At 46.1% G+C, this 27,684-nt stretch overlaps 14 protein-coding genes across 14 annotated transcripts; 7 read left to right on the top strand and 7 right to left on the bottom strand.

The window, feature by feature from the left end:
* Positions 1-165: 165 nt before the first annotated feature.
* Positions 166-900, top strand: KUCA_T00005628001 (uncharacterized protein; the record flags this gene model as incomplete). The annotated part of the gene is made up of 1 exon (XM_022600730.1): positions 166-900. The coding sequence occupies one exon, from the start codon at positions 166-168 to the stop codon at positions 898-900; it is 735 nt and encodes a 244-aa protein (XP_022461619.1).
* A 26-nt stretch (positions 901-926) lies between these two features.
* Positions 927-2,039, bottom strand: KUCA_T00005627001 (uncharacterized protein; the record flags this gene model as incomplete). Its single annotated transcript, XM_022600719.1, has 1 exon — positions 927-2,039. The coding sequence occupies one exon, from the start codon at positions 2,037-2,039 to the stop codon at positions 927-929; it is 1,113 nt and encodes a 370-aa protein (XP_022461618.1).
* A 258-nt stretch (positions 2,040-2,297) lies between these two features.
* Positions 2,298-5,063, top strand: KUCA_T00005626001 (uncharacterized protein; the record flags this gene model as incomplete). The annotated part of the gene is made up of 1 exon (XM_022600708.1): positions 2,298-5,063. The coding sequence occupies one exon, from the start codon at positions 2,298-2,300 to the stop codon at positions 5,061-5,063; it is 2,766 nt and encodes a 921-aa protein (XP_022461617.1).
* A 118-nt stretch (positions 5,064-5,181) lies between these two features.
* KUCA_T00005625001 (uncharacterized protein) lies at positions 5,182-5,859 on the bottom strand (the record flags this gene model as incomplete). The annotated part of the gene is made up of 1 exon (XM_022600697.1): positions 5,182-5,859. One exon carries the CDS (start codon positions 5,857-5,859, stop codon positions 5,182-5,184), a length of 678 nt encoding a protein of 225 aa, XP_022461616.1.
* Positions 5,860-6,566: 707 nt separating this feature from the next.
* Positions 6,567-7,739, bottom strand: KUCA_T00005624001 (uncharacterized protein; the record flags this gene model as incomplete). Its single annotated transcript, XM_022600686.1, has 1 exon — positions 6,567-7,739. One exon carries the CDS (start codon positions 7,737-7,739, stop codon positions 6,567-6,569), a length of 1,173 nt encoding a protein of 390 aa, XP_022461615.1.
* Positions 7,740-9,545: 1,806 nt separating this feature from the next.
* Positions 9,546-11,120, top strand: KUCA_T00005623001 (uncharacterized protein; the record flags this gene model as incomplete). The annotated part of the gene is made up of 1 exon (XM_022600674.1): positions 9,546-11,120. One exon carries the CDS (start codon positions 9,546-9,548, stop codon positions 11,118-11,120), a length of 1,575 nt encoding a protein of 524 aa, XP_022461614.1.
* Positions 11,121-11,341: 221 nt separating this feature from the next.
* Positions 11,342-12,499, bottom strand: KUCA_T00005622001 (uncharacterized protein; the record flags this gene model as incomplete). Its single annotated transcript, XM_022600663.1, has 1 exon — positions 11,342-12,499. One exon carries the CDS (start codon positions 12,497-12,499, stop codon positions 11,342-11,344), a length of 1,158 nt encoding a protein of 385 aa, XP_022461613.1.
* A 317-nt stretch (positions 12,500-12,816) lies between these two features.
* KUCA_T00005621001 (uncharacterized protein) lies at positions 12,817-14,097 on the top strand (the record flags this gene model as incomplete). Its single annotated transcript, XM_022600652.1, has 1 exon — positions 12,817-14,097. One exon carries the CDS (start codon positions 12,817-12,819, stop codon positions 14,095-14,097), a length of 1,281 nt encoding a protein of 426 aa, XP_022461612.1.
* Positions 14,098-14,574: 477 nt separating this feature from the next.
* KUCA_T00005620001 (uncharacterized protein) lies at positions 14,575-17,694 on the bottom strand (the record flags this gene model as incomplete). Its single annotated transcript, XM_022600641.1, has 1 exon — positions 14,575-17,694. The coding sequence occupies one exon, from the start codon at positions 17,692-17,694 to the stop codon at positions 14,575-14,577; it is 3,120 nt and encodes a 1,039-aa protein (XP_022461611.1).
* A 575-nt stretch (positions 17,695-18,269) lies between these two features.
* KUCA_T00005619001 (uncharacterized protein) lies at positions 18,270-19,187 on the top strand (the record flags this gene model as incomplete). The annotated part of the gene is made up of 1 exon (XM_022600630.1): positions 18,270-19,187. The coding sequence occupies one exon, from the start codon at positions 18,270-18,272 to the stop codon at positions 19,185-19,187; it is 918 nt and encodes a 305-aa protein (XP_022461610.1).
* A 345-nt stretch (positions 19,188-19,532) lies between these two features.
* On the top strand, positions 19,533-20,663 carry KUCA_T00005618001 (uncharacterized protein; the record flags this gene model as incomplete). Its single annotated transcript, XM_022600619.1, has 1 exon — positions 19,533-20,663. The coding sequence occupies one exon, from the start codon at positions 19,533-19,535 to the stop codon at positions 20,661-20,663; it is 1,131 nt and encodes a 376-aa protein (XP_022461609.1).
* Positions 20,664-21,568: 905 nt separating this feature from the next.
* KUCA_T00005617001 (uncharacterized protein) lies at positions 21,569-22,780 on the bottom strand (the record flags this gene model as incomplete). Its single annotated transcript, XM_022600608.1, has 1 exon — positions 21,569-22,780. The coding sequence occupies one exon, from the start codon at positions 22,778-22,780 to the stop codon at positions 21,569-21,571; it is 1,212 nt and encodes a 403-aa protein (XP_022461608.1).
* A 754-nt stretch (positions 22,781-23,534) lies between these two features.
* On the bottom strand, positions 23,535-24,725 carry KUCA_T00005616001 (uncharacterized protein; the record flags this gene model as incomplete). Its single annotated transcript, XM_022600597.1, has 1 exon — positions 23,535-24,725. One exon carries the CDS (start codon positions 24,723-24,725, stop codon positions 23,535-23,537), a length of 1,191 nt encoding a protein of 396 aa, XP_022461607.1.
* A 377-nt stretch (positions 24,726-25,102) lies between these two features.
* On the top strand, positions 25,103-27,567 carry KUCA_T00005615001 (uncharacterized protein; the record flags this gene model as incomplete). The annotated part of the gene is made up of 2 exons (XM_022600586.1): positions 25,103-25,156; positions 25,234-27,567. 2 exons carry the CDS (start codon positions 25,103-25,105, stop codon positions 27,565-27,567), a joined length of 2,388 nt encoding a protein of 795 aa, XP_022461606.1.
* Positions 27,568-27,684: the final 117 nt, after the last annotated feature.

Genomic DNA, 27,684 nt, shown 5'->3' with positions numbered 1-27,684 from the left:
ACTACTAGAGTGTGTACCGACAAGATGAGGCTGGTAAAAAGGTGATAACGCGAAGAGAGGATATCTACTGTTTTGCTACTTTTGAAGTCTGCACCAGAAGTTGTCAAAGCTCCTTGTATTGTTTCAAAATTGTCCAATGAGAACTCCATCACGGTTCTGATCCAAATGATTCCCAGCAAAATTTCTCAAAACGTCTTTTTGGGCGATTTTTCACTAATCTCGCAAGACATCGGCAACGGCTGGTTTGGGGCCGCGGGCCGGGTCATGAACCTGGTGGTTTTCACATCTCCGGTTTCAAAGACTGTTTCATTGCTCAAAGAAAGCGGTTATTTTAGCCATCAGACAAACACGTGCTTTTTGTGTCTGGACCCCGATTTTGACGTGAATCGGCTTTCTCCTGATGATATTGATCTGCTATCCAGTTTTGAGTCTCACAACGCCAAACCTCTAGACGAACTACTTAATGTTGCAAAACAGCGACACAACCCAAGGTTTTCGGTTCCCGTGATCACCCGTGATTGGAAGTCAAGCATCTCCACAACAAGTTTGTTCATTCAAAGTTTGTCCCAGGCCGGGAAAAACGTGTATATTATTGCAGACTGCTCTCTGCATAACATGGCCACGATACTGGCACTATCATACACCATTTTCGCAACAGGAGCACAACTGAGAGATGCCGTTCAACACATGGGCTCTGTCTCTAGGCAATTGGGTCAACTTTCGGAAGAGATTATCCGAGATTATGGTTCCTACTCACTTCTGTCCCAGCTGAGACAACAGGCGATTGGGATGAGGCACGCCGAGAGTGTTTCGTCGCAGAAGAGAGAACTCGAAACCACCCAACTTTCCTCCCTGGACCTGTCCGATTCCCGTTTGAAACGGAAAAGGGACTTGGATTAGATTTTGGCTGAAGTTTCACTTTAGATCTAATTTTCGATCACCACATCCGTTATCACCGGTCTGTGGTCCGACAAATGGTATCTGTCATCGTACCACATCTCGCCTACCTTGTATCTTATTGCTGTCCACTTCTTTTCGCCATTATGGGCATTGCCGCCAAACTGGAAGTCAATTCTGCTGAAGGCCCTCGTGATACCCAAAGCTCTGAAGCTGGTGAACGTGGCGTGGTGACCCAGTCTACTTTCCACCGGAGTAGCTGCCATGATGTCATCAAAAGTAAACGACTTGTAAATCGAACTTTTGTATTTGTCAACGAACTCGCTGTTCATCTCAACATAGTCTTCATTTCCAGTAACCAGATTGTAGGCTCCGCAAGAACGACCGGACGATTGCGAGTTGAAATCACCCAATAGGAATACCGGACCAGCCTGTTGTTCAAATTCAAAAGCCCCACGATATCTGAGAAGTGATCCACCTAAACGCCTCTGCTCCTCACTCTGATCATCTAGATGGGCATTCAATATGGTGAACTTCAAGCCATCAACAGTCCTCAACCTCACGGCAGTGGCTGATCTATAGGAACCAGCACCCGGAAACTTGGAGGGTTCAAATGGAGTGTAAGATAGCCAGAAAGTATCCCAAGATAAAACTTTGACCTTTTTTGTGTTGTAGAAAACGGCCTGGAACTCACTGCTTTCTCTACCGTCATTTCTACCAACACCCACCCATTCAAAGTCGCTTCCCAACAACTCATCCAGATCACGAACTTGTCTCACCAAAGCTTCATTCACAGTAAAAACCACGGGCTTATTGAACAAAACGTCATTTGCTATGTCGATCCTTCTCCTGGACCAAGGAACTTCTGTGGGGATCCCATAGTAGTCTATCTCGTCATCGTTTGGAATGGTGGAATTCAAGGACTCGATTGTCTCTTCAATACTCAAAGAGTCAGGCTTTGAGTCAAATCTTAGATTCCAATTTTGAAACCTGAGTTCAGCCAGCTCGGTGTTTGAGTTCAAAGACATTGGTGAGACCGGGGAAAACAGTAAGAACATCTGCACAAGAGCAATGCATGCAGATACCACAAAAAAGCCGCCAAAAATCGCCCCAACAGGGGAGAATCCTTTTGAATAACTCATTTTGAGAGATTATACAAAAAACTGAGAAGAAAACCAAACCGTATAACCGTTCAATTAATAAACTATAGCTAAAGTCCGGAGCTTCCAGCCATTTCGAGCTTATCTTCAATGGTCGTGCATAAGCAAAGTTGGTTTGGCTTGGGACAGATCATCCTCCTCGAGGAATGAACCGGGTTCAGTCCAGAGGAAGAGAGCTCGCACAGAATTGTTCGTTTCAACTGGTTTAAATTGTTCTGAGATCCGAAGGGGGGCTTCACGATGTCATATAGGGCTGCTCAAGACGTGCAACAGCCGACGAGCCTGCCGAGTGCCGAGGTGCTACGATCTGAGCTTGCCAGACTGACGAAGTTGTTGCGTACAGCTGGGAATGCACACCAACTGGCGAAAATCGTCACGACAATAGAATCAAAACAACAACAATTGGACGAACAGCTTGCAAGGTACACATCCAAACAAACCGTATCTCATGCTTCCAACGTCAGATCATTAGAGAGCACCAGGGTAGAGCTATCCACAACATTGAAAGCGTCAAGATCTTTATCGCAGATATTGACCAAAGCCAATGACCTGAGCAACCAGATCACCGAGAAGGTGAGACTACTTGATATGGAGAGGTCAAAGGTCCATATAACTGCAGACTATGTGGACAATGTGAGAATCCTAAAGAACGAAGTACAAAAGGCTGCCGCTTCCATCAAACAGCAGGACTGGTTAACGGCGTGCAAGTCGATATCTCAAATTAGAAGTCTTCCTGAAGGTCTTATTGATGGGAGATTTGTTTCCGTGGTGGTACCAACCAGTGATATTCCAGACTCACCGAGGAAGGTAGTTGGAGAATGGATAACACAGCTCAACGATATGTTCACCAAGGAGTTCAATACGGCTGCGCAGAGCAAGGATGTCCCAAAGTTGACCTATTACTTCCAGTTATTTCCTCTGATAGGCAAAGATAATGTTGGAATCGAGTGTTATTCCAGATTCGTGTGCAACATAATCAGTGATCAGTCGCGGATCATCATCAGGAATGCACAGGGCCGTGATGTTCAAACAGATTACTACGCGCAATTGCTGTTCCAGTTATTCCAGACGATAGCCGATATTGTTCATCAGCATAGCCGCATCATCAAAAAGTTTTATGGAAGCAGTGTCATCACCACCGTCCTGAAAGAGATCCAGCACGAATGTGATCTACAGAGCGGATTGATCTTCGACACGTTCTGGGACTCCAAGAAGATATCCAAGACGCTCGATGCAATAACCAGGTACGATTATCCAATTTTGGTGAGAAGCATGCTCAACAATGCTGATGATTATGATGAAGAACAGGACGATGGGTTCTTGCCCTCGTTGTATGAGGTAGGCAGTCTCATTGAGGAGTTTTCCACCATAATGAACCATTGGTCCATGTATTGCAAGTTCTTTATTGTCACATGGAACGAAGCTCTAGGATCTTCAAACTCGGATAGACCGATATTCCCCAAGCCTCTATTGCAGAGTACGTTCATGGAGAAGACCAGAGTATCACTTTCAAGCACGTTTGACAGGCTTTGTACCTTTGCCGTGAGAAGGACTATAGAAGGTGCATATCAGTTGGAACAGCTTCCAGATCTTACTCCTCAACTGATAGTGGCTGTGAAGTTCCTGACATCAACCATGAGAACCACAGCCACCTCTTCATCAAACCTGGCCTCTTTGTCACCAGACGAACCACCGGTCAGTTCCATGATTGATGATATCACCATCTCACTCAACTCTATCATGCACCAGACTGTGAGTACTGGCCAGCAGTTGACTCTCAAGAACATGGTCACCAACATAAGGAGGATCCTGGAAAACGATCTCCTAAACATTCTTGCCAAAAAACTGAGAGACTTCCAGCCCAGAGCGAACTCCCAACTGCTCACTCCAAGCAACCTGGCGATGTTGCAACAACAGGCGAACATGAGTATACATGGGGGTGGTGCTGCAAGCATATACTCCAATTTTAACGGGTCATCTACTACCCTGGGATCTCCACGCAGTGGAACTCCTCCTGTCCATTCGTTTGTGCCCATTGGAGGAAACCCAGGCAATATCAACGCCAATATCGCAGCTCCTTCAATTTCGGCAGCAAACGTTTCCGGTGCCAACATGGCCCATGCTGGAAGCAACATGTTTGTGAGAGGAGCGGCCTCTGCGTTCAACGCCATCAATATCAATGCTGGTGCAGATGAGAGTAACGCCACGAGACTGGCCAACTTCATCTCGATACTGAACTCGGTATCGATGTTTGGTCACCACCTTGAAAGACTGGTTAGCTTACTGGATGAAAAACTTGATCGAGACAACTTGCTGATCATGGACGAGAACGAGTTTGCACAGATGTTGAAGGAATTGGAAGAGGGCAAAACGGACAACTTTGTTGTCAGCTCAAGCGTAAACGAAGCTGGAAGCAGTGTTCATGAAAAGGTGAAGGTTGTGATTGGAACTCTGTCCTCGAACTTCCGAGAGAAGACCAAGTCGATACTTAATGGACAGGTGAACGTTCTGTTCCAGCAAGTTTTCCGCAACAGAATCTCAAAGATGATCAATGATACCTTCAAAGAAGGAGAGTATTTAATCAGCAGTGAGGATTTGGCATACGGTTCTGTTGGAATGAACGAGTCAGTTGCAAAGTTCTTGCAAGAGTGGAACTCTTTGGTTCTGCCCTACCTGGCTACGCTGACTAGGGACAACTTTACGATTCTTATAGACATCGTGGTTAAGGATATTTCTGCCAATATTGAGTCCAAGATCTGGGGAATGGAAAAGAAGTGTAATGAGCTGGGATCTTCAAAACTAGAGAGAAACATCAGTCTGATCATTGGTGAGATCACCAAGTTAGACTACGGGCTCAGAAACAGGTTTGTCAGAGTGACCCAGATCATCATGTTGATGGGACTTGATGAAGAGGATGAGGTTGAGGTATTTGACGAAATGGACTGGGTATTGACTCCCGTTGAAAGAAGTAGGGCCAGGAACCTACGCGTTGACATCAAGTCTTGATGATATCGACCGTCTACATGTTGACATTAAGCATTTACACTCTTTCACTTAGATTATCATTATGTACTAGTATACAGTTGGGAGTGGTTTTTTTGACCATTCTCCAATCTTATTTGTTCTATTCCTCCAGCTCATACGGATCAGATTCGTCTTCGTCATTTTCTCCATTTTCTCCATTCTCACCAGTATCCCCAGCTCCGGTCTCGTCGTTCTCAGCCACCAATGGCTTCTTTTTCCGCGCATTTAAAATATCTTCATCCTTCCTGATCTTGAGGCGACCCTGAAGTAACGCTGGGTTGAATTTGGGATGAGAATCTGGACAATTGGGGCCTTGTGGACAGAACCCAGTCAGGTACATTGGACACAACGGTCTCCTAGCATGTCTTCTCGTACAATTTGGACCTTCCGGACAAAATCCCATGTTTGTGTAGTTATGACATTCCGGTATTTTCGATTGTGGATCAACGTGGAGATATATACAGTCTGCTCCCTGCTGACATGTGCCCGTCTGAGCAAAGTAAGCACACTCAGGCATCTTTGCCAGATTATATTCATGGAGGAAATCACAATCATCTCCCATTTTGCACAATCCTCTTAGCCAATACTTGCAGACGACCTTGTTTCCAAATACTTTGCTGGGATGTTTGTTCGGGCAATCGACGCCATTTGGACAAGTTCCCGGGCCTGACCAGTACTCACATATTGGTCTTTCCGGATCCAAGCCAAAGTTGTATTCTTTTCGCAGGAAGTTTTCGAATTTGAATCTCGGCCTACTTTGTGGCACAAAACTGAGCATTTTGAAGATTGAAAGTGTTTAAAACGGTTGATGAGCAAGCACTTTAAAGAGTGTAGGAATGATTAGAAAGCATCATCATTTCTAAGGAATCGTATCTGGATAAGGTCAACTTGTCAAGCCAAATTATTGGACCAATGCACTACCTGCAATTGCTGGTAAGCTGTACACTAGGGTTCGAGAATTTTCTTTTGGCAACCACATATTGGGAAAATTATTAATATTTCTAAATGTATCTGGATTGGGGCTTTCTAAAGATACCATTATAATCATATTCTCATCCTTAGTCTCCATTCCATATCCCTCTTAGCAAATAGCACCTAATACTAAGTGCTCTCACCAATTCTGTCCCACACTACTGAAAATATATGGAGTGACTTTTCGCCAGACGGGATCTCCAGCCAACGAAATATTACATGTAGTCAGGTTTTATCGAAATTTGAAGGGGTAAATTGTATATATAAGCACAGATAGACTACAAAAGACCAGAGTGGCTGTGTAAACCAGCAACCATTGATTTGCACGGTACGACACCAGCCTGCAGCACTGAAACTTTTCACTCTGTATAACAGCAACAGCAAATAATTTTGGATAAGCGAGAATAGTAATATAACAGCTAAGAATGCGGTTCTGAACTCAGAACACACATTCGACTAGTTCACAATAGGCATGTAAAGCAAGGCCTCATGGTTGAGTGCTCACGGTTGGATTCACTCGTGGTTGAGATCGGTTCTACCAGCTCTGGTAGATATCACACGATGGGCTGTGAAATATTTGTCCACCCTGTGACATCCTATGAACTGACCAATCTTGGAGATCTTCTCATGACGATTGGACCGGTTCACGTTCAGACGGTAGTTGTGTGTGTAGATATCGAGCACAGTGTTTGAGCAATCAAAGAGGACATAGATGTTGAATAGCAATGGCAATCTTTGACCTTCATCCTCGTATTCGTTTGGCTGTAATCCGTTGGAAAACGGAACGGTTTCATAAGGGATATCGACTCCAGAGCCTCGAGCAGCATTGACCGAACTCAGCAGTCTCTGCTCGATTCTCACCATGGACCTCTCCAGATTCATCACACGATTGGTCAGATTGCTCTGGGCCTTGGACAGACTTTGGAGAGTCAGTTGGTAGTTTTGAGGGTTGGTACCGGCAGAACCGTCCGAGCCAGCCAGGGCCGGTGTGGCCTGAGTTTGCAAAGGACTGTCATGCGCTTGGTTGACGGGCAATCTATAGAGTGGCCCACCAAAATTCATTTGGCGAGAATTTGGATCACCGTAATCGTGGTTCCCTAGCGAGTTCAAAGCAGACACCATGGATCCGGCAGACGCATTCAGCTGCTGTTGTGACTGTTGCGATTGTTGCGACTGCTGCTGCGAATTCTGCTGGTTCTGGTGAATGTGGTGGTTTCCACTGGCGTTGGCAGAGTCGATAGCCGATCTGACACTCGTGTGACGGTTGTTGGTCAGCATGGAGCCATGGTTACCAAAGGCAGACGAGGATATGTCTCCTGATTGGTTCAGAGCAATCTCCAGTCCGGACGTGGGCGACTGCGACTCCGGGTTCAACCGTATGCCACCGTTAGAGTTAGAAGAGTTGGATAATCCTCCTGCTGGCAAAGCACTAACACTCCCTGGGGTGGTGGAATCCGAGTTCCTTGGAACCTCCGGAATGGTAAACGGTCTGCGGCTAACCGGAGTCTCCCCTGTTTGGATAATATCATGGGCCTTGTTGATATGTCTTGCCAGATTTGTTGGCCCATTCCTGGACGAATAACGGAACACCTTCTCACATAACATGCACTGAACGTTCTGCACGTTTCCCGTTGTTGACATATGGCGATAATGCTGCCAAACCCACGAGTTTGGAGGTCTAGCCATTTCGAATGAGTGCACAAATCTGGCAATTGCAAGCGATTAGTCAAGATTGGCAAAAAATGGAGTTTCACGTCTCAAGATCTGGCTTTGGATGGACGGATCAGGCGTGGTGGTTTGGGTATTCCTTCAAGGAGCGGAAGGTAAACTAATCGAGGGAGCGGAAATAATTTGCTTTGGGAATTGCAGGGGTGTTATTTGCCCGTGGGCTGTCATTTGGGGTTGAAATTTTGGATAAGGGTAGGAATGGTGGGTTTACGTTTCGGTTTAGATTATGATAATTGGTAGAAATGATTTGGACAAGGGGTTTCAAGTTACTGGTCCAGAATGAATTTAAAAAATCTCGGGTGATAATGCGTTTGGTTGAGGGTATTCCAGACGGTGCTTTGTGACCCATGGCTATATACCCGTATTGTTTGGCAGAAACCGCGGAAGATCACTGTTTTCCTTCCACTTGAGCTAGCAGATTGCCACCGGGTTCTGATTGCAGGCAATTGAGGTAATCCACCCATCCTGATCCTAGTCGGATTATTCAGTTATCAAACAAACTTAGATTGCCTAGTCGGACCCAACGGTCACCACCTCCCCTTCGTGGATTAGGAGCCCTGTTTAACCATCACAATTTCCTTCAAATTCTGGTCTTCGCAAACCGCACAAAGCGTGCCCAACGGCTGCATGTTATTGGAGACCACTTTACAGAAAGAGAACTTTGCAGTCCTAGACTAAGGTTATTACTAAAATGCAGAAAACGCTTTAAAGATCTCACTCACTTTGTTAGGCCCATCAAAAGAATGATCCTTCGAGTCTATTGTTCCCCTCTAAGAATTTCAATGCGTAGCTGTGAGCACATTAGTCATTGCAAGCTCAGCAGTCTGTTCGCTTGGAGAAGGAGTGACTGGGCAAAACCGTAGGACTCCCAAGCAGAGGATAATTTGCCAGCCCTGAAGGCTAAATCAGGGTCCAATACCTGAAAGCCAGTTTGAGCGACTCCACAATTAACGCGTTGTAGTCTTTGTTTGTCTTAGAACATATTATTCGTGTTTCCTCGCCGCAGAGCAGATGTTATTATCTGTACCAATGCTGGGGAACTTATTTGTGAGACCAAGAACAAGGATGGCAAAAAAGGCTACGAAAGAGACTACCAAGAAGACGATGAAGTTGACGTTGAAGCTGATGGTCAGTGAAGATACTATTAATAAACGAATTAGTGCTACAGTTCCCATTAGTCTGCTGAGATTAACACGAGAGGTTGTTAGAGACAAATGTTGGCTATTTGCTGAAAGAGAGGATTACAAATACATCGAATGCAGTCGCTTTCACAGAACCCCGCGAGTAGAAGATGAGACCTATTTCAATTCTTGCATGCTATTGGAGGCAACCTGTAGGATCCGGGGAATGCAACTCAAAGCTGCATTATTGGCAATCACCTTTGTTGGAAGTCAAAGTCACACTGACAACTAATCCAGCCAAAATGTGACATAAATCTCTGTAACCACAAATCTTTAAAACAAAGTATCCATAACTTTATGCATCATTATTTGTTTGGTTGTTTATTGGCTTGACACTCAGGTCGCAGTGAAAAACCGTTCAAAATGTGCGGGTGCAGATAACACGCATATCCATCTGCAGGTCTGTCTGGATCCTATCTTTCCAGATGGAGCTCATTTGTGAAGGGCCGGCAGGGGCGGCAGAACAGAGCTGCTTACAAACAAAATATAAACTTTCCAATAATTGTTGTTGGTATAAAATCAACAAGATGTAGAGATGCGTAAGAAGTGAAGAAAACCTAAGTATTGGTGTATTCGAGAAGAGATGTCTTCAGCCATGTTTGCTCCATTCTTTTCTCTCAGAAAAGCCGTCAAACCTTATATCAGTCACCCAATATTTGTTTTTGGCGTCGTATCTGCCTCACAATGGTTGGACAATATCAATGTATCGATAGTGACTAGTATGGTGATGCAAATCCAGCAGAAATACGATGTGCCTTATCCAGTAGCAACCTGGACCTTTTCGGCTTTCTCGCTCTGTTATGCCAGTTTCATCATGATTTTTGGAAGGATAGGCGACATCGTGGGACACCATTATATGTACATTGGAGGCATGTTCTTTCTGGGTATATTCAACATCATAGCTGCTTCCGTGCAAAACATATATGTGGTGATCGTGTTTAGGGCACTGCAAGGTATTGCTGCTTCTGCCACGATACCGTCTTCCTATGCCTTAGTTAGTAACCTTTTCACTGGAAGAGCGTCGCATATTGCAATATCAGTACTCACCATACTCATGACTACTTCATTCGGATTGGGAAGTGTTTTGGGTGGTGCATTTGCGTTGACCTCCATTGGATACAGAGGTGCATTCTATCTTGTGGGTGGCATATCCCTTCTTGTTGCGTTTCTGGGTGCTCTATGTGTTGAACCTGCTTCTGTGAAAGGAGAAAGTCTGAAAGATCTGGACCATATTGGGGTTGTAATAATGCTTTCGGGATCGTTATTACTGGTCACTGGTCTGACAGAAGGAGGTGATACTTGGAAATCTCCATCAGCTTACGTTCCTATTATATTCGGAGTTCTTCTCTTATTCCTCTTCTTTGCATGGGAACTGCATATCATGCGAAAGCTCAAAAGGTTCGACAGCGTGCAGTTGCTCATACCTATGGAAACATGGGCCATTCCAAACGTTGTTCCAAATTTATTGGTAAATGGAATAGGCTATGCCAACATATTCTCCATAATGTTGTTGTCAGTGGAAGTTTTCGAATATGTTGCATTGAATTCTCCTGTGATCGCAGGCCTCAAAGGTTTAACGAGTGCAGTTGGTCTATTCGTTGCTTCAATACTTGCCACTCTTACGTTTGGCAAAGTCCCACCAAAATATGTGGCTATTATTGCTACTACAGTATACCTTGCTTCTTCCATCGTCATTTCAAGGTTGGGTTACTCAACAGAGTCTTGGTGGAGGTATGGACTACCGGGCCTAGCGATCAGTGGCTTATGTCAATGCTTCATCACCTTCTTCCTATTTAACTCGGTGATTGTATCAGCACCTCTTGAGATAGAAGGGGTTGTTTCAGGAATGGGAATGACTTGCGTTCAGCTGTTTATAGCTATTTCCTCTGCTGGTACTTCCTCGATTGTGGGCGATGTTGAACTTGGTATGACTCCCGAAATCCAAAAGAGGATAATGGTAAAATATCGCCACGCCTTTTACTTCGTCATTGCTGCATCTGCTCTAAATGTTGTGCTTAGTTTGTTTATAAAGGATATGGGGCTTGGGTCTTTGAAGGAGAAAAGGGAAGGGAAACTCATGGGGAGCGATACTGAGGATTCTTCAGAGATGGAGGTGGAGGTTTCCAAACATGTCTCGCACTCGTCAGACAGTGTTTGAAGATCACATAGAGTTTGCTTTTCAGGGTTTTTTAGTGTGTAATAGAGTCCTATTTATGATTGGCAAACCCTCGTTTTGGGCTTAGAGAGACGGGTTATGCATTAATAAATGTTCAATAACTGCACGACTATCCAAGGATCGTTGGGTGCGGCTTAAACAATACGCATGCTCTACGGATTACGATTATAGATGAAAATGTTCAATTTTAGTAAAGTAGATGATTATTTGCTTTTCTCCAGCTGGCGCCTCATTCTGGCACCCTCACGAGCCCAAAATTCGTTTCTATACAACTCCCAGATCTCCCTGGTGGCCATGTTGAAGACCCTGGGATTCAGCACGAGTTTCAGTTCTGTCGCACCAACCCGCGGCTGTGACCGCAACTCCATGGTACTGACAAATGTCTTGAGCCAAGCCGTCACAGAGCGCAATACAGGAATTCGAGTTGGACCGACCAGGTCGATTCCGGTCCGGGTAGCCATGGCAAACTGTCTCAAGGTCCATCTCGATAGATCCGGCAGAATGTCCGAAGTAGGCGACCTAACCTTCACGATCCTCACATTTAGTTGTCTGAGTCCTTTATTGGTGGATGTGATGAATCTCCTTGGCCGCACAACGGTCCGATGGTACTCCCCGCTGAGGTAGAAGAGCAACAAAGTTACGGCAGTTATCAGGAACAAAACCTGGTGGACCGCCTTCAAAAATGCACTATCAATGAGCTCAGGTGCTACCAACAATCGATAGCCACAAAAAACGAGCGTGAAGGCCATCGCCATGAAAAACCCGAGATATTTCCTCCTCAGTCCTTTCTGCTGTGCAGCCTGTTGTCGCAAAGACTCTTCCAAAATAAGCAAGTTTTTGAGAATTTTTGCTTCAGCTGGCATCTCTGTGTCTCTGACTCTTGATCTTGATGACATCCGTCTTCTGGAACTACTTCCACCGGATTTACCTCTGCGATCCCTCGGAGTATCCGTCTCTTTTCGTCCCCTCGGGGACCGTCTCGGCGTTCCAGCCTCATAATCGCTATCCGTTTGCACTACCGAATCGCCAGATCGCACACTGTTGTCACTTTTCCTTCTGGCTGCCTCGGATCGTATTCCCAACCGAGATGTCTGGTAGTAGCTTGACCCAATGCTGCTAAACGAACCAACATCAGAATCAGATGATAATGCATAATCCTCAGGGTCAGCCGGCTGACGATGTGATCTCCCGCGAATTCGGGGCGAAAACGGCGGCGAGAGTACCGAAGTCACCGTTTGCAGTTCTGGTGTCCTGTCCTTTGCCGTTCCAACAGGTTTGGAAGGCCTCGCCAAAGGAGAACTTGACAAAGACCGTAGAGAATCTTTCTCTACGGTCTCTTTTTCCAACTCCTGATCGCTCATATCGAAGGTCCGTCAGTCTGGTACCGAAAAATGATTTCGAATGGTGAAAATGGCTAACTGCTGGCCGATATCGATGAAACCCCGAGAACTGCTGGGTCGAGTAGTGTGGCCCCCACACAGTAAGCGCTGAGATGGGCGATGGCCTGTTTTGGGCGGTTGAGCTTTTGAGCGTTTGAGCGGCTGTCTGGGCGCGTAATCTTGCATCAGGGAAAAGTCTGATTATTAGGTGAATTGGGGTCGTTGAAAGTTACAGGGTAAGCTGAAGACTACTCAGTTATTATATTGGCAATTGCTTTGGCTATCTAGCAGCACTTCAGATGCTCGGTTATATGGAGTATTTGCAGGACTGTTTCTACACCTCAACAGGATGGAATACCGACAACAACTATGACAACATCTTGGCCACTTCGCGAAACTTGTTGGCATTTCCGATACCGAGAAACTTCCGGTTTGAGCTGTCATCGAGATCGAGCGAATTCACGAACAGCTCAGTTTCTTTAACCAATACTGGCATACTAGGCGGGTCACTATCATACTTGTCTACTACTACGCCATTGGCCAATGCGATGGCCTCTCGCTCGGTCCCACTTCAGTCGATGGTGTCAGGGTATCGGATCCTCGAGACTTTTGGTCCGAGGCTTCCAACTCAGTTTGTGGGCGCAACTCTGCTGTATGGAAGGATTTACTTTCCCAGTCAGTTCCTCGAGGGAATGGTAATAAAGCGGGTTTCGCCCAATACCCAGTTCATTCTCAAATGCATTAGCACTCCCAAGGTGACAGGAGGTGTCAAAGGTGGAGGTGCTATGACTTTTTATTGGCAAACGAATAAGGCAAAGTCCTCGCGAGAATTCATCTTTTCGACCAGTGAGGCTTTGCTTGGTTTCCGATGTCTGTATAACATTGGAAAGGGATTTCGCGATGGACCAAGTCGACGGGGCAAAATTTTTGGTAGCGATGGATCCTCTCTATCTATCGGCACAGAGCTGTGGTACGGTGCTCTCAGTATGTCTCCGGGGCTATCTACAGCACTGCGGTATTCCACTTATTCGTCTTCCACTGGAGCACCAATGACTATGACGTTGTCTTGCAATCCGTTACTGGGAAGTTTCTCTAGCACTTACTCTGTGCGAACAGGGATAGGGTCTACATTCTGTTCCAAGTATGATCTAAATGTGTATTCTTCTGAAAGTGATCTGAGTTTCGGTTACGAATTCTGGAGAAGCATTGCTACCAGACCACCCAAGGAGCAACCCAAACTGGACGCTCCAGCATTCAACAAACTTAACGAAGAAGAGCAAATGCGCGTTGTTGGAGAGTTCATTGGGGCCCAACAGGACAAGTTTGGCAACCCTGGTGCTGCATGGGGATCAAGAGGTACTGCTCCGTTCCATACAGCCAGAAAGTTTGTATCCAATCTGCGTGAAACCGACTTCAGCAGCGTCCTCAAGGCCAGCACCAGTATTCAAACCGGAAAACTGAGTGTATCATTCTCGGGAAAAATCAAGGACTTTCTGGTGACGACGGGGGCTTCTGTTAATTTGTATGATACGTCTTCGACGGTGAAGGCTTATGGTGTACAGATCCAGTACTCGTCCTAGCACTAACCATTGATGAATGATAAAAGTACATAGACGATGAAAGATGTTCGCAACTTACCCATTTTGACAAATAACCCATTTTTATCCTTAATAGAAAAACCTTTTTTCGAGGTCTTTGACCTCTTCCGCTTTAAATTTTGATTTTCAGGGTTCGGTTTAGAATCGTCTGGAGCTGCATTGCTAGGTGCATGAGCTCATGCACGAGGAACCAAAATGATGCAAATCCAAAATCAAAATACATTTGTCAGGTGAATAGGGGTTATCCAATTAAAATTATTTAACGAGGCATATATCCCATGGTCTCCAATTTTCAATAGAATTAGACAGTTTCCATTAGCGCTAAAAAGGTTTGTACACAGAAGTCTGAATTAGTTGGCTGCGCAACTTCTGTTAGTCTATTTCAACATGCCTAGTCTTGGAAGCTCTATAACTGTGCCTCTGTTCAAAGCAGTACCTGAACCGATTATTTCTAAAGACTCAGTCAAGCTCTACAACCTCTGTCTCCTTAACCTCCGACACCCCACCAGCCACATCCCCGTCCTTGAATAACATTCCCTCAACCATCTTGGCCGCACGCTCCTCAAACTTTGTGTCCTCGCCATCACCGCTCATACTGCTGTCAAGTTGAAGTTTGTTCTGGGCGAGAGACCAGATGTTCTCCTCAACAGTGTTGCGCGTGATTAGTCTATAAACGTTCACCTCCTTCTCCTGCCCCACTCTGTGGGCCCTGTCCTCAGCCTGCTTGTCATCGTGTGGGTTGAACGACTGGTCAAAGATAATAACATTATTTGCACACACCAGATTGATACCAAAACCTCCAGCTCTGGTTGAAAGCAGGAACACGGGGATCTCTTCGTCCGAGTAAAACTTGTCGATGATAACTTGTCTCGTCTCAACAGCAGTCTGTCCATCTAGTCTCAGGAACTTGATTCCAAGAACACTCAGCACAGACTCTAGAATATCCAGCATCTGTGTGAAAAGCGAGAAGAGCAACAGTCTTTCACCTCTAACAACGATTATCTCATGTAACAATTCCTTCAGCTTCTGGATTTTGCCGCTTCTAAGGTAAACGTCCGAGTTGAGCTCGAACTTAGACAGCGTCTTTGGGAACTTCTGACACAGGCGCTGGAGCTCAAAGTCCGACATCACTCCCATGTCCTCGTAGATATACTCCTCGTTGGCAGTGACATATTCGGGTTCTTTCATGATCTGTTTCGACATGGTTTTGATCGTCTCATCATCGAAGATGTGTCTGAAGAGAAGAGGATGCAAAACAGCCTTTCTGAGTTGCATCAGCAGATTGGCAGCACTGGGAACCTTCAAAGGAAAGGCGTTTCTGCTCAAAGCACCCTTGGCTTGTTTCCTGTGTTCCTCTCTAGCCTCACGTGCCTGGCGAACCACCTCTATCTGCTTCTGGTAGATCTCAGTCTGGTCTTCCATCATGTCACAGTACTCTATAAACTGGCGTTTCTCAGGCAGGTGTTTCATGACCTGGCTCTTCTTACGTCTCAGCACAAACGGAGTCATCATGGTTTTGGCATTAGCAATTGCCTGTTGAGCCAGTAGAGGGTTGAAATCCTCCTCCCCCTCTTCGATCTTGGAAGAGGCTTTCTGGCCAAAAAGCACAGCGAGATCGTCCTTCTTCGCATTGAAAAGATTTGGAAGGATAAACGCAAGCAGCGAAATCAGCTCTTTCAGATTGTTCTGAAGCGGAGTGCCTGTAAGCAACAGTCTGAAATCAGCCGAGATCTTCATCAGCTTGGTGTATCTATCTGAGGAAGAGTTCTTAAGCATGTGACCTTCGTCGTAAACCACCACATTGAAGTCTCTAGAACGTAGAAAAGCCTGGTCGTATTTGTTTCCGGTAGCAAGATTGTAGGTGGTGACAAGTACATCGTAGGTCGAGGAGTCTTCTAAATCGTACCTTAATGATTGCCTCTCGCTCTGGGATCCATAATAAGGTTGAACAATCATCTCCGGGCAAAACTTCTGGAACTCTCTGAGCCAGTTCTCCAGCGTTGAAGAGGGAACAACCACCAGATGAGGACCTGAGTAGCCCTTCTGTTTCAGGTGGGCCAAAAACGCAATGACCTGAACAGTCTTACCCAGACCCATTTCGTCTGCTAGAATACATGATAGTTCCTTTTCATAAAGCAAATTCAACCAATTGAGACCAACCTGCTGGTAACCTTTCAGCTCCAACGAAGAGGCCAGAAGCTTGGGCTTTCTCTTGAAATATCCCGTGTAATGACCGCGCTCCCGCTTGGTCTGCTTAACAACTATTCGATCTTCATCATCTTCATCCTCATCATCATAGTCTTCTTCGTCGGAAGAGTCTTCTGGCTTCGTTTTGGCTGGAACCTGTCTCTTCAGCAGAACACTCTGGTGATCATCTTCAGTAGCTACACTCAAATCAGGTTCATCTGGAAGTTCATCTGCAGAGTCAACGTCAACCTCGACGATTTCCAGCTCGCCTTCTTCTCCTTTCACTCCGACTCCCCATTTCTGGATCTCCTCCGTAATCGAGGCACTATAGGCAGAACATTTGGAAATCAGCGATTCAACAGCATTATAGCCCCGAAGTCTGTTAGTTGCACTCTCAACAATCTTGAGCCCGGTTGGTTTCCGCCTGCCCTTTTTGGGCTTTTTCAACTCGGTTTCTGTGAAATTCTGGTCCTCTATTTCATCTAGCGAAACAAACGGTCTCCTTTCAATGAACACATTGGCAATAGCAGGAGTGATGGAAGCAATATCAACAATATCTCTCTTCTCAGCAGTGTTCAGGAACTCTAACACTTTATCCTCAAATCCTTCGACATCGTTGTACCCCATCTCAACCACATCATCGTCAGAATCATCGTCAACAGCATTCTCCTCTTCGTCATCGTCCACAATCATCAGGATTTCAGGCTTCTTCTCCACAGTCGACGACTGTGTTGTTTCGGGGGTGGCTGAGGCCTCAGTTGACGGCACCTTGATCAGATCATGCTCCGACTCCGAGGAGGATGATCGTCTATACCCTCTGATCAAACGGCGTCTCTTGTCAGATAAGCTAGGCAAAGACACTGACGCCAATGGATCATCATTGGCGTTGGCCGCATTCGAGAGATGAAGCCTTTTGAAGTACTTTTGAGTGATTGACTGGGCGGGTCTTTTGAGATCAACCTTCATGGACTTCACCGGCGAATCGTCTTCGGTCTTCACCGGTGAAGATGATAAAACATCCACCACCGGCTCTGGTTTCGACTTGACTGGTGTCACAACCGCCACCGGATTGCTCGTCACCGCCGGTTTTACCACTGGAGGTAGCTCTGAAATGTACTTGCTGGCATCACGCAGGTTAGGGTGTAATTTGATGGCTTGTAAAATGGCCTTGGTTTCGCGCTCTGGGAACTTCTTCCTAAGAACACTAAAGTTCTTCTTTACGTCCAATGATAGTTTTGGCCGTGATTCCTGAGACGGTTGCACCGGCTTGAAGGAGTACTCGTTCCTTAAGCTGTTCAGAGCCAAGGGCAACTTTCGCGACTCTGCCACGGGCGACGAATCCGGCACCTGGATGGTTTTATCTCCAGATGAAGCGTTTCCGTTCTCAGTCATGGCTGTATTGTTGCGTTATCAGCTGGCAAACAGGCGAAATCCAGATAGGGAACCAGGTAGTTTGTCTATTGCCAGACCATCCACGCGCGTCTGAAAGGACGCAGTGAAAAGTCGCGTGGAAACGAAAAACGGTTTTGAGCTGTGCACTAAATGTTGATTTCGGTTAGTGCACTTATTAACCCGGCTGTCAAGCAACCGCCGCACGGAATCAGGCGGCATGGTTCGACACCGGTGCTGCTAAGGAAGTGGACCAAAAGCGGATCGAAAGCTTGTCAGCAGGATCCATTGAAAAGTGCCCATTCCTTTCAATCGTTCACAAGTATCTGGAAGAAATGTTGATCTTCTACCTCATTCCTCCATGCGGCTTGAACTGTGATAGTGGCGCATCCCTTGTTGCCATGGAGATTTGTTGGCTTTCCAATTGAGTTCCGTACCCTCGGCTCTTTCCGTTTTTGGGGGGCTACATCAAATTAGCTAGGCCACGCCATTCAAGCCGCGCGATAATGGGCCTTGGTTATAAATCCATCTTCTGGCCTTCCAATGTTCTTGGGTATCAGATAACCGGCAACGGGCAAATGACACAAGCTATAAAACCACAAGAACGCACAATCCAATCACCACGTGATTGGATCAAATTGGCCATTCTGATATGTGTTATAGCTATCCTATCGCTAGGTGCACACGATATGGCTATCTCCCATATGGGTGTCCCCTATCCTTTCGAGAACCATGTTCCACTATTAGCACAAATTGTTGGCCAGATTATCCGCATTGGATCTATGACTTATGCCTGTCATCTCGCGAGTTGGTATCTTGATCAGTTCAGTATGCCGATTGCAGTTGCAATATTTGGACTGCTGATAGTTATGCTTCAAGGGACGTTGCGTGATTTTGTGGTTACTTGTGTTGTTACTGATGGAATGCTCAATGGTAGTTGGCTATTCACGCTAATCACATTGTTGCCCAGAATGTTGAATAACTTCTTCAATGGCGCAATTGCAGTAACGATCTCACGTTCGACGCTGTCCCAGCCATGGGTAGTGGCAGCAGCAGTGGTGGGAGTGGCTACCTTTGGACGTTTGGTTTTTCTACCGATACTCTTAAAGGCTGCAGACTGGATTGTTGACGTTTTAAACCTTACAGAGCCACCAGAAGTCTACCTTCCACCCTATGATTTTCACGTCTACATGTACATCTATGGAACATTTATTGAGCCAACCATTTCTTCGTTTGGACTTGTGTATCTAATCTGGCCAGGACTCAAAGGATCATCCAATCGTCATGTACTAGCCTTTACAGTGCTTATTCTGCTGATCAGGGGACGCGTTGTTGCTCTTGGACTGTTCTCGTTTTGGATCCAGGAGCCTTGGGTGATGGCATTTGCTGCCGAGGGACAATTTTTTGCTGAGGACCTCATCATGGCTGGTTTTACAGGGTTGACTTGGAAATATTTGTCCAAACCAGTAGAGAGGGAGGGCGTGTTGAGGATTTGATGAAATTTTATGCGCTCTATCTAGTCTGGGGTAACAATCGTAGAGAGGCTAGCCGGCACGTGTTTCCGCAGCCCTTTCTCCTTAGAATTGCAGCATAGAATCTGCCGAACAATGAATATTTCGAACATAGTTTCAGTATAGTAATTACCTCAATATTTAAGTTCCTTGAAGTCAAATTGCATTTCCAATAATCACAGGGCCGCAGCTGAAGTCCGGATTTTTTTGGTCGTGTATAATCAAACGCTTGACTGAATCCGGCACTACCCCGATTGGCTCGGGGTTGCCCATCGTTATCGACGCATCTCGGATAAGAGCATTGTCGACCATACGGCTCTTCCGCACGCGATGGTTGGCTACGATATTTTGTGCTGTGGTTCGAATGGAAACTACCAGCTGGGTACTGGTACTAGTGAGGATAGTGCAGTGCTTCAGAATGCGGTCATGCGGGGAGTGGATAGACTGACAACCAAGCCCACCTCGATCAGGTGCGGAGGGAACCACACGCTGATGCTAGTGGAATTGGGCGACGTATTCGTAGCCGGAGACAATAGCAAGGGCCAGTGTGGTCTCAATCCGCAAATTGACGGTCAAAATTGCTTATCGCAATTCACGAAGCTTCCCCGGCTCAACGGCAAGCGTTGGACGCACATTTCTGCAGGCTGGGACTTCTCGGTACTGATAAACGAAAATCACGAGGTGTACGCATGTGGTGAGGGGTTAAACGGTGAACTTGGACTTGGGGAGCTAGTTACTTCAACATTATCCAAGTCCGAGGAAGACAAATTCACGTTGCTGCGAATAAATCTTGATGTTGGCTCTGGGGTGCGGAGCATCAAATCCTCCATACACCATACGGTGATCTTGCTAAAAAGTGGTGTATTACTTGGATGGGGAAACAACAAAAAAGGCCAGCTGACACCAGTGAGTCTATCAAAGCTTGTTTGGAGTCCACAGACCATTGAAGTTGATGGAAACAGGGTCATTGGCTTCAACGTTTGCCGCGATTTTACATGTATCGAGCTGGCCTCTGGAAGGCGTCGTTTTAGAATTCTGGGAAAGAATGCCGAGGAACTGGAAGAGGAGGCCCACCAGATGTTTCAGGGGCTTACTGAAAATGGTTATGACTCGTTTACTGTCCACAACATGTGGACTTCGTTACATTTGTTCGGGTCCAATGGTGAGAACGCTACCGTCTCTTCGATGGGTAACAACTCTCATTCACAGCGGCTTGAGAGTTTGCCGGATCAACTGCAAAAAGATGCAATGGTCTGTTCCCTCGGCAGTGAGCACGGGCTGTTCCTGACGATGTCCAACAAAGTGTATGCGTGGGGTTGGGGAGAACATGGTAATTGTGGAGTCCAAAAGGAAGAAGGTACCGTCTTCGCTACGCCCAATGAAATATACGATGGAAGGGCCGGGAGAGTGGTACTGATCCAAGGTGGGTGTGCCACCAGCTGGGTGGTCACCCAGAACTGAGCGATCCAGAAAAGTTGGTTGGACATGGTGTTAATACACCATTGTTTTACGATTATATAATCTAGAGAATGTCACGAAGTATCTTTTCCATATTCATCTATGTTTAAACCACGAAAGATGGAAAATATGTTCGACGTAGTTGATCTTGGACAGTTGTATCAACAGACTAAAAAACTACCCCAAATCCTTCTGGATCATTGGACGTGAGCCAAAGACTCGAGACCGACAGAAACAGTGTGGAAGAGGGGCATACGTTTAGCTATTTTCTTACCGTCCAGAAGCAGATACACTGCTGCCGAGCAAACCATTCGTCGCACATCGACGGAAAAATTTGCTCGACAACAGACGATACTGTAGTTCATTCTTTGTGAATGAGAAGTCTGGAGGAGATGAAGAGCAGGTGAAAAATGCAAGGTGAAAAATTTGGTATGATGGCAGTTGGTGTGTCAGTAGTGGCTACTTCTGGCTCTCCAGGGGAGATCGGATTGGACGTCTGGAAAAAGAGGATTAATTATATTATTTAAACCGTTATGAGATTGATTAAAGCCATTGTAAAAGATGAGCATAAATTTTCAGTATAACCTTGCTGGCGAGGACGCTGGGTAATGGAGAATCAGTCTTGGAAAACCTCGCATATATCTGCATACTAGCTAGGTACCACCAAGATCACGCAGACAAAGATCTCGGAAATACGGAAAGCTTGACGATTTGATTACCCGAGACCACGTCAACGAATGCAGTTCCGCGTGCTACTTTATTTAACTAAAAGACCTGAGCTGAGATCTTACCTTTTTTGCTGAGCTTTCACCCCGCATGCACGTTACTTACTAGCATCATCTCTACGGGAGACATTTTCCAAAAAAATCGTTCGTAAAAAAGACAACTAAACCACATCTTCAAAACTTTTAAATTTTAAGCCCATCCAGCGTAACATCCAATTCGTACGGATCAGCAGCAAGAGTTGCCTCCAAGCTCTTGAGCTCTTCCAGTTCATTCTCAACGGTCCAGTTATCATACTCTTCTTGCGAATGAACGGGTCTTTCAGCCTGAGGAGTGATTCTATATGCGTGTCTGGCATCAGCAGAGTTCCAGTCCAAAACTGCCGAGTGCAAAACCCTTCTGTTGTCCCAAACAACAACGGTACCAGGTTCCCATCTAGCTCTGAGTTGCAGATCCAAAGCAGTCTCGACATGATTAATCAAAAATGAGAGTAGATTGTCACTCTCTTCCTGCTTCAATCCTATAATTCTTCTTCCAAAACTTTTCTGAATGTAAAGGATCTTCTTCTTCAAGACCGGATGCCATCTGACAAGAGGGTGGATCGAGTCCACTGGGGCCCTTCTCTCAATACCACCCTTATCAACTGAATCTTTGGCCTGGTCAGAAGATGTGTGCGCAACCTTTAGGTTGTCAATCATACTCTGCATCAAAGGTGATAATCTCTCGTAAGCCTCAACTGTGTCCGCAAAAATTGTGTCTCCACCACCGTTATCAGGACCTTGCAACATGGTGAAGACAGTTAATCCTGGTGGCTGCAGCTCGTAGCTGACATCTGTGTGCCATGTGATGTTGTTGACCCTTCTGGAAAACACCTTCTCAAACTCCTTGGGGCTCGACCTTCTGTAAGTTACGTGAAACTCTGGATATCCTAGTGGAGCACCGGAGGTTGGATGAACATGCAATGGGCCGTAGTAGGAACCCCACTGTTTGGCAAATTCGGGTCCTTTGTCCTTGAAATCTTGGTTTCTGAAAATCACCACACCACGCTCAGCCACCAGCAAGGCAAGGTCATCTTTGGCTGCTGGAGACAACTGCGATATTTGGATACCAGATCTGACCTCAGTTCCCAGCTTGGGGGTAACGTTCAATTGTTCGATTGGACCAGTGGCCTCGGCTAGCAAATTCTTGTACTGAGGGTCAGCAAACAGTCCGCGGTCTCTGTGCTTGAATGGCTGCAGCTTGGGGTATTTTTGCTTAGGATCCCACGAAGGCAGGAACTCTGGGTGCTGTGACAAGCTTCTGTCCTTGTCGGACACTGTGTAGACACCATCCTTGATGGAGTCCTCGTCTTTTCTGAAGTGGATATCCAGGTTTCTGGATTCAAGAACGAGAGGCATTTTGCAATGGTTGAAAAATTGGACTTTTGTGAGATTTGTACTTGTTCTCTGTGAAACTTGACTGGTACTTCAGACTCTGCTCTGACGAGATTTGCCGAGGATAGCCCAGACCTCTTATATAGCCCCGTCACGAATGCACGGTGCTACGACACTTGCGCCTACACATAGTGGCTCAAATGCACAATCGCAATTGTTTGCAGAGTGATGGTTCGGGATATTTCAAGCACACCATCTTATGGGGGTACCATTCCTTATTTGTGTAATTTGAGCTGCATCTTGCGCCATAGTGTGGCTTTACCGGTTTTTTAGCGATAAGCATGGCTACCGGATTTGGCGGGTTTGATCACGTCAAGAGGCCTCAGATCATCGGAGGCCGTTGTTGACGTGAAGGGGTGGTACGATCTCCGGCTTCAGGCTATTCTGACATGGTTTTAAGTTTCAAAGCCCATTAACAAGCCGCATCGTGGCTGTGTGTCGGCGTTAGTGGAGATTCGTGGTCTGGCAGGTGATGGGGATCCCGGTATTGGTGTGAAGTGAAAAATTGGCTTTAACATAGAAGACCATATTAATTTGTCGGCTAGTGAAATGGGTATTTGGTTACAGTTTATGTTGGTCAAGAGCATGAATTTCAGAACTTGGAAGCGATCATCTAATTGGCTGGCAGGGAAACACCCTCCACCCTATCTGCCCGTTTATCATCATCTACATGTTCACAGTATTACTTATTAACCCATAGTTTTTACCTAAAATTCAACTATAAACGATTCGCGTCGTTCGGATCGGCAGCGAGCACCTTTTGAACTTTTTTCAAATCCTCCAACTCTTTCTCTGGAGTCCAGTTCTCGTACTCCTCTTCAGACGCTACTGGTCTCTCTGCTTGTGGAGTGATTCTGAAAGCGTGTCTGATAACAGGGTTCTCCCAGTTTGTGGTTGCAGAATGAAGGACTCTTCTGTTATCCCAAAGAACAACAGTTCCTGGTTCATAACGGGCATGAAGTTGAAGGTCCAATGCGGACTCAATGTGGTTGATCAGAAACTTGAGAAGAACATCGCTTTCCTCGTCCTTGAGTCCAATGATCCTTCTTGCAAAGTTACTGTGGACATAAAGCAACTTCTTCTTCAAAACTGGATGGTATCTCACAAGAGGATGAACATGCTCCACCTCGTCTCGTCTCAAAATGCCACCCTTGGTCAACGAATCAGTGGCTTGGTCCACTGAAGAGTGGACAACCTGTAGACCATCAAGTAGAACCTTCATCTTGTCAGACAACCGGTCGTAGGCCTCAATTGTATCCGCAAACAGTGTGTCTCCTCCACTAGGTGGACCTTGCAAGACACAGAAAAGAGTCACTCCAGGTGGCTGCAATTCGTATGAAACATCTGAGTGAAACGTAATGTTGCTGAGTCTTCTAGCAAACGTCTTCTGGAACTCGTCTGGATTCGATCTTCTGAAGGTGATGTGGAACTCAGGGTGGTTCAATGGAGCACCCGAGGTCTGGTGGATATGCAGAGGTCCAAAATGGCTTCCCCATTGCTTGGCAAACTCGGGAGTCTGGTCCTTGAAGTCTTGGTTTCTAAAGATCACAATCCCACGTCTTTCGACCAATAATGCCAGGTCGTCCTTGGCTTCGGGAGAAAGCTTGGTAAGCTGAATTCCAGACCTGATCTCGGTACCAAGCTTGGGTGTGATATCCACTTGTTCAACCTTTCCTGTAGCCTCAGCCAGAAGCCTTTCATAACCAGGATCACCAAAGAAGCCACGGTCTACATGCTTGAAAGGCTGCAGTTTGGGGAATTTCTGAGACTTATCCCAAGTGGGCAACCATTCTGGATGGTCGGCCTTTTTGACATCAGGCTCGGCCAGAGTGTGCACGGTTCCATCCACGTTGTCCTCGTCGGCGCGGAAGTGTGTGTCCACGTTGATTGAGTGAGTAGCAATGACCATTTTAGTGCAGTTGATTCAAGCGTGATTTTCCATGGAAGACCTCAAAGCGGAAAATCGCTCACCTTTATAAACCGCCGCCATGATCAGTTCCCCGGAAAATTCTATGGCTGACACAGTTAGGGATTTGAATAGTGTAGCGCAATAGGCACGGGTCATTTTACCAGGTGTGGCGTTTTGACACTTAAGGTTTGAGTCGTGTCCCAACCACCTCGGGTGGATCAGCCCCGTGGAAATGGGCCCATGCCCAGTTTTCGGGGGGTTTGTTGCAAGTCCCGGCAAACTCGCGATTCTCGTACTAAAACGACTTTCAACTCCGGATCCACTTCGTTTATTATCAGGTATTTGCTGAGCCTTCAAAACACAGATGCTGTTGGGGGATGCTGATAACAGCCGCCCACGAGTCCAGTCGGCCTGTACAGTTTGCCGAAAGCGTAAGATCAAGGCAAGTTTTCACTACGTCGGCTAACGGGCCGTTCCATTGCCGGACTTAACTAACACATGTCTACAGTGTGACAAAACAAAGCCTGTTTGCAACATTTGCCGCAAGAACAATGCGTCTCATCAGTGTGTGTACTTAGAGCCCTCTTGGGTCAAAACTACTACTAATGGCGAAGCCAAGTCGCCGCTTAAGCAAGAACAGAAGAAGCCAAGTCCCTTGGCAGAGATACGGTATAAGCTGCGGAAGCTGGAGGCATCCATGGCCATCAAAGATCCGGAGACAAATGTCGGACAAATTGATCCGGAGGAAACGATGGAATTTTATCCTAAAAATATAAAATTCGACCACGTCAATTGCACTGTGGCCACGATGTTTGGAGCCCTTTCGCTGAAGGGAGTAATACAGAAAGACCCGATCTTAAACGCATTAAGGGATCGGTTCAGCACCAAATCTGTGAAGGAGAAGATTTCCGAACCGGTTGGTGATCCCTCTGCAGACCTGGCTCTTGAGAAAAAGTTCCGGAGCCGCCTTTTGGAGACAATTCTGAAAGACGATTTGAGTAAAGAGCCGTTATCACAGAACGATAAGCACAAACGAACGCCCCTAGCAAAGCTTTACTTGAGCCGAAACAAGGTGAGAGTAGAGCTTGAGATTGTAGAGCGTGTTTCGGGCGTTGCTCCGCCAAAAAAGGCAGCCTGGTTGTTGATTGATCGTTACTTCAAGTTTGTTCATCCATTCTTCCCATGCATGGATCAGGAGCTCTTTCTGGGCCAAATGCGAAACATGATTGGTCCCAGATCGTCTGAGGATGTTCCGATTCAGTTCAACATTGAACGAAGAATGGACCTTTTGACTTTAGCATTGTTTTTCGTGGTTATTCGTTTTGCATATCTCACGTTCTTCGATGGTGGGGTGCCCATTGATGCTGAGTCCGACGAGATGAAATACCTTCTAGCTCATGCAGTTAAGGAACACGTGATAGTGGCTGCTCAGATTTGTGTTACACCTTTTCAACTACTCAAACTATGCACTTTGGAGTATATCCAAATAGCACTGCATTTGAAAGTGTATCAGCAGCTTGCGCCTGAAGAGGGTGATGTTGCCGATTCGCAGGTGTTGACTGGGATGATCTACCAAATGGCAATTTCCATAGGAATGAACAGAGATCCTTCGGGCCACTCCGAGTTCCAATTGGACCATCGTGGGACCAATTTATGGCGGAAAATGTGGTATACCATTATCTCCTTCGACACCTTCAACGGCTTCCTGCTGGACAGATTACCTCCAGTGGTGACTTCCTACTTTGACACCAGATTGCCAAACTTTGGTGGAGTCCAGAATGCCAACAATTTGGATCTTACCCTCGAAAAAGAAACAATCGACAACATGCTGGAGAAGAGAGGTCTGGATGAACGATACAAAGCCATCACCAATATGGCCTTGGACATCCGCAACCCTCCCAAAGTGACGTCAGTCATTGATGCTGTAAATGACCTCGAAGCTTATTTGCTCGCTCACTATAGTGGGTACGCCGACCTTTTGACTCCGTCAAATGGTATTCATGTGGATAACGTACGAAAGGCCAAACGGGTGATGCAGTACACTGACTGTTGTTCACTGGTGATAACGGTATTATACCATTTGTTTCTTCACTTTGAATCCCAACAGAACGCTAGCCTTTCATTCCATTTCCTCCAAAAGTGTCTTACGATGAGCTTTGAGGTATCCACCAACTGCTGCTCTTTATTGAATAGGATGAAAGTATTCTTCGGACCTGGTTTGGAACCAATAGTCACTCCAACAATTCAGTTTGCGCTTCAGTCCATGTTTTGGTTACAGTATAGTATTTACCTGAGGTGCAAGCATTGTATGTACTATTACACTGTTCAGGGGAATCTATATCCTGATCTCAAACAGAAGTTCGATCTTTTGGCTGAAAGATCGCGCCACACCATCAAGGTGGCCCTGTATTATTTCCGGAAAAATGCCAAGCGCAACTATTTTGCGTGGAGAACAGTCAAACTGCAACTCTACATCACTGAGAGAGTCAAGCAGGTTAGAGATTGCTTCTTCAACCCAGACACTCACCAAACGAATGCCTTTGTGGCTCCTCGATCGAACATTTTCTTCAAGTACTCCACAGATCAGCTGGATGACCTGTACACTATTTGCAGTCTTGACAGGATTAGTTTCTACGGACCTCAGGAATCTGAGGTTGCGGCCTCACTTGACGGAGATGGAGTGTCTGGATTAGAGAGCTTAGACAGCGCGTGGTTTGATGTCATGGTCCACAACCAATTGGACCAGTTCCTTGGTGATTCATATCTTTCCAGCGATCTCGCAGTCGACCGAACTGGCTTCCTGGATGCACCTCTAGGAGACTTCAGTTTCCGGTATATGTGAATATAGAATAATAAATGCTGCATAGTTAAGAGCCCTGACGTAACTGTCACGTGCGTATCGAAGCCTGTAGAATTCTTTGGACATTTGCACGACCTGGAGATGGACTAATGCGCCACA

This window comes from Kuraishia capsulata, genomic scaffold, assembly GCF_000576695.1.
Source record: "Kuraishia capsulata CBS 1993 genomic scaffold, Kuraishia_capsulata_scaffold_7, whole genome shotgun sequence".
Lineage (NCBI taxonomy): Eukaryota > Fungi > Ascomycota > Pichiomycetes > Pichiales > Pichiaceae > Kuraishia > Kuraishia capsulata.
This window is presented reverse-complemented; position numbering and strand designations above follow the sequence as displayed.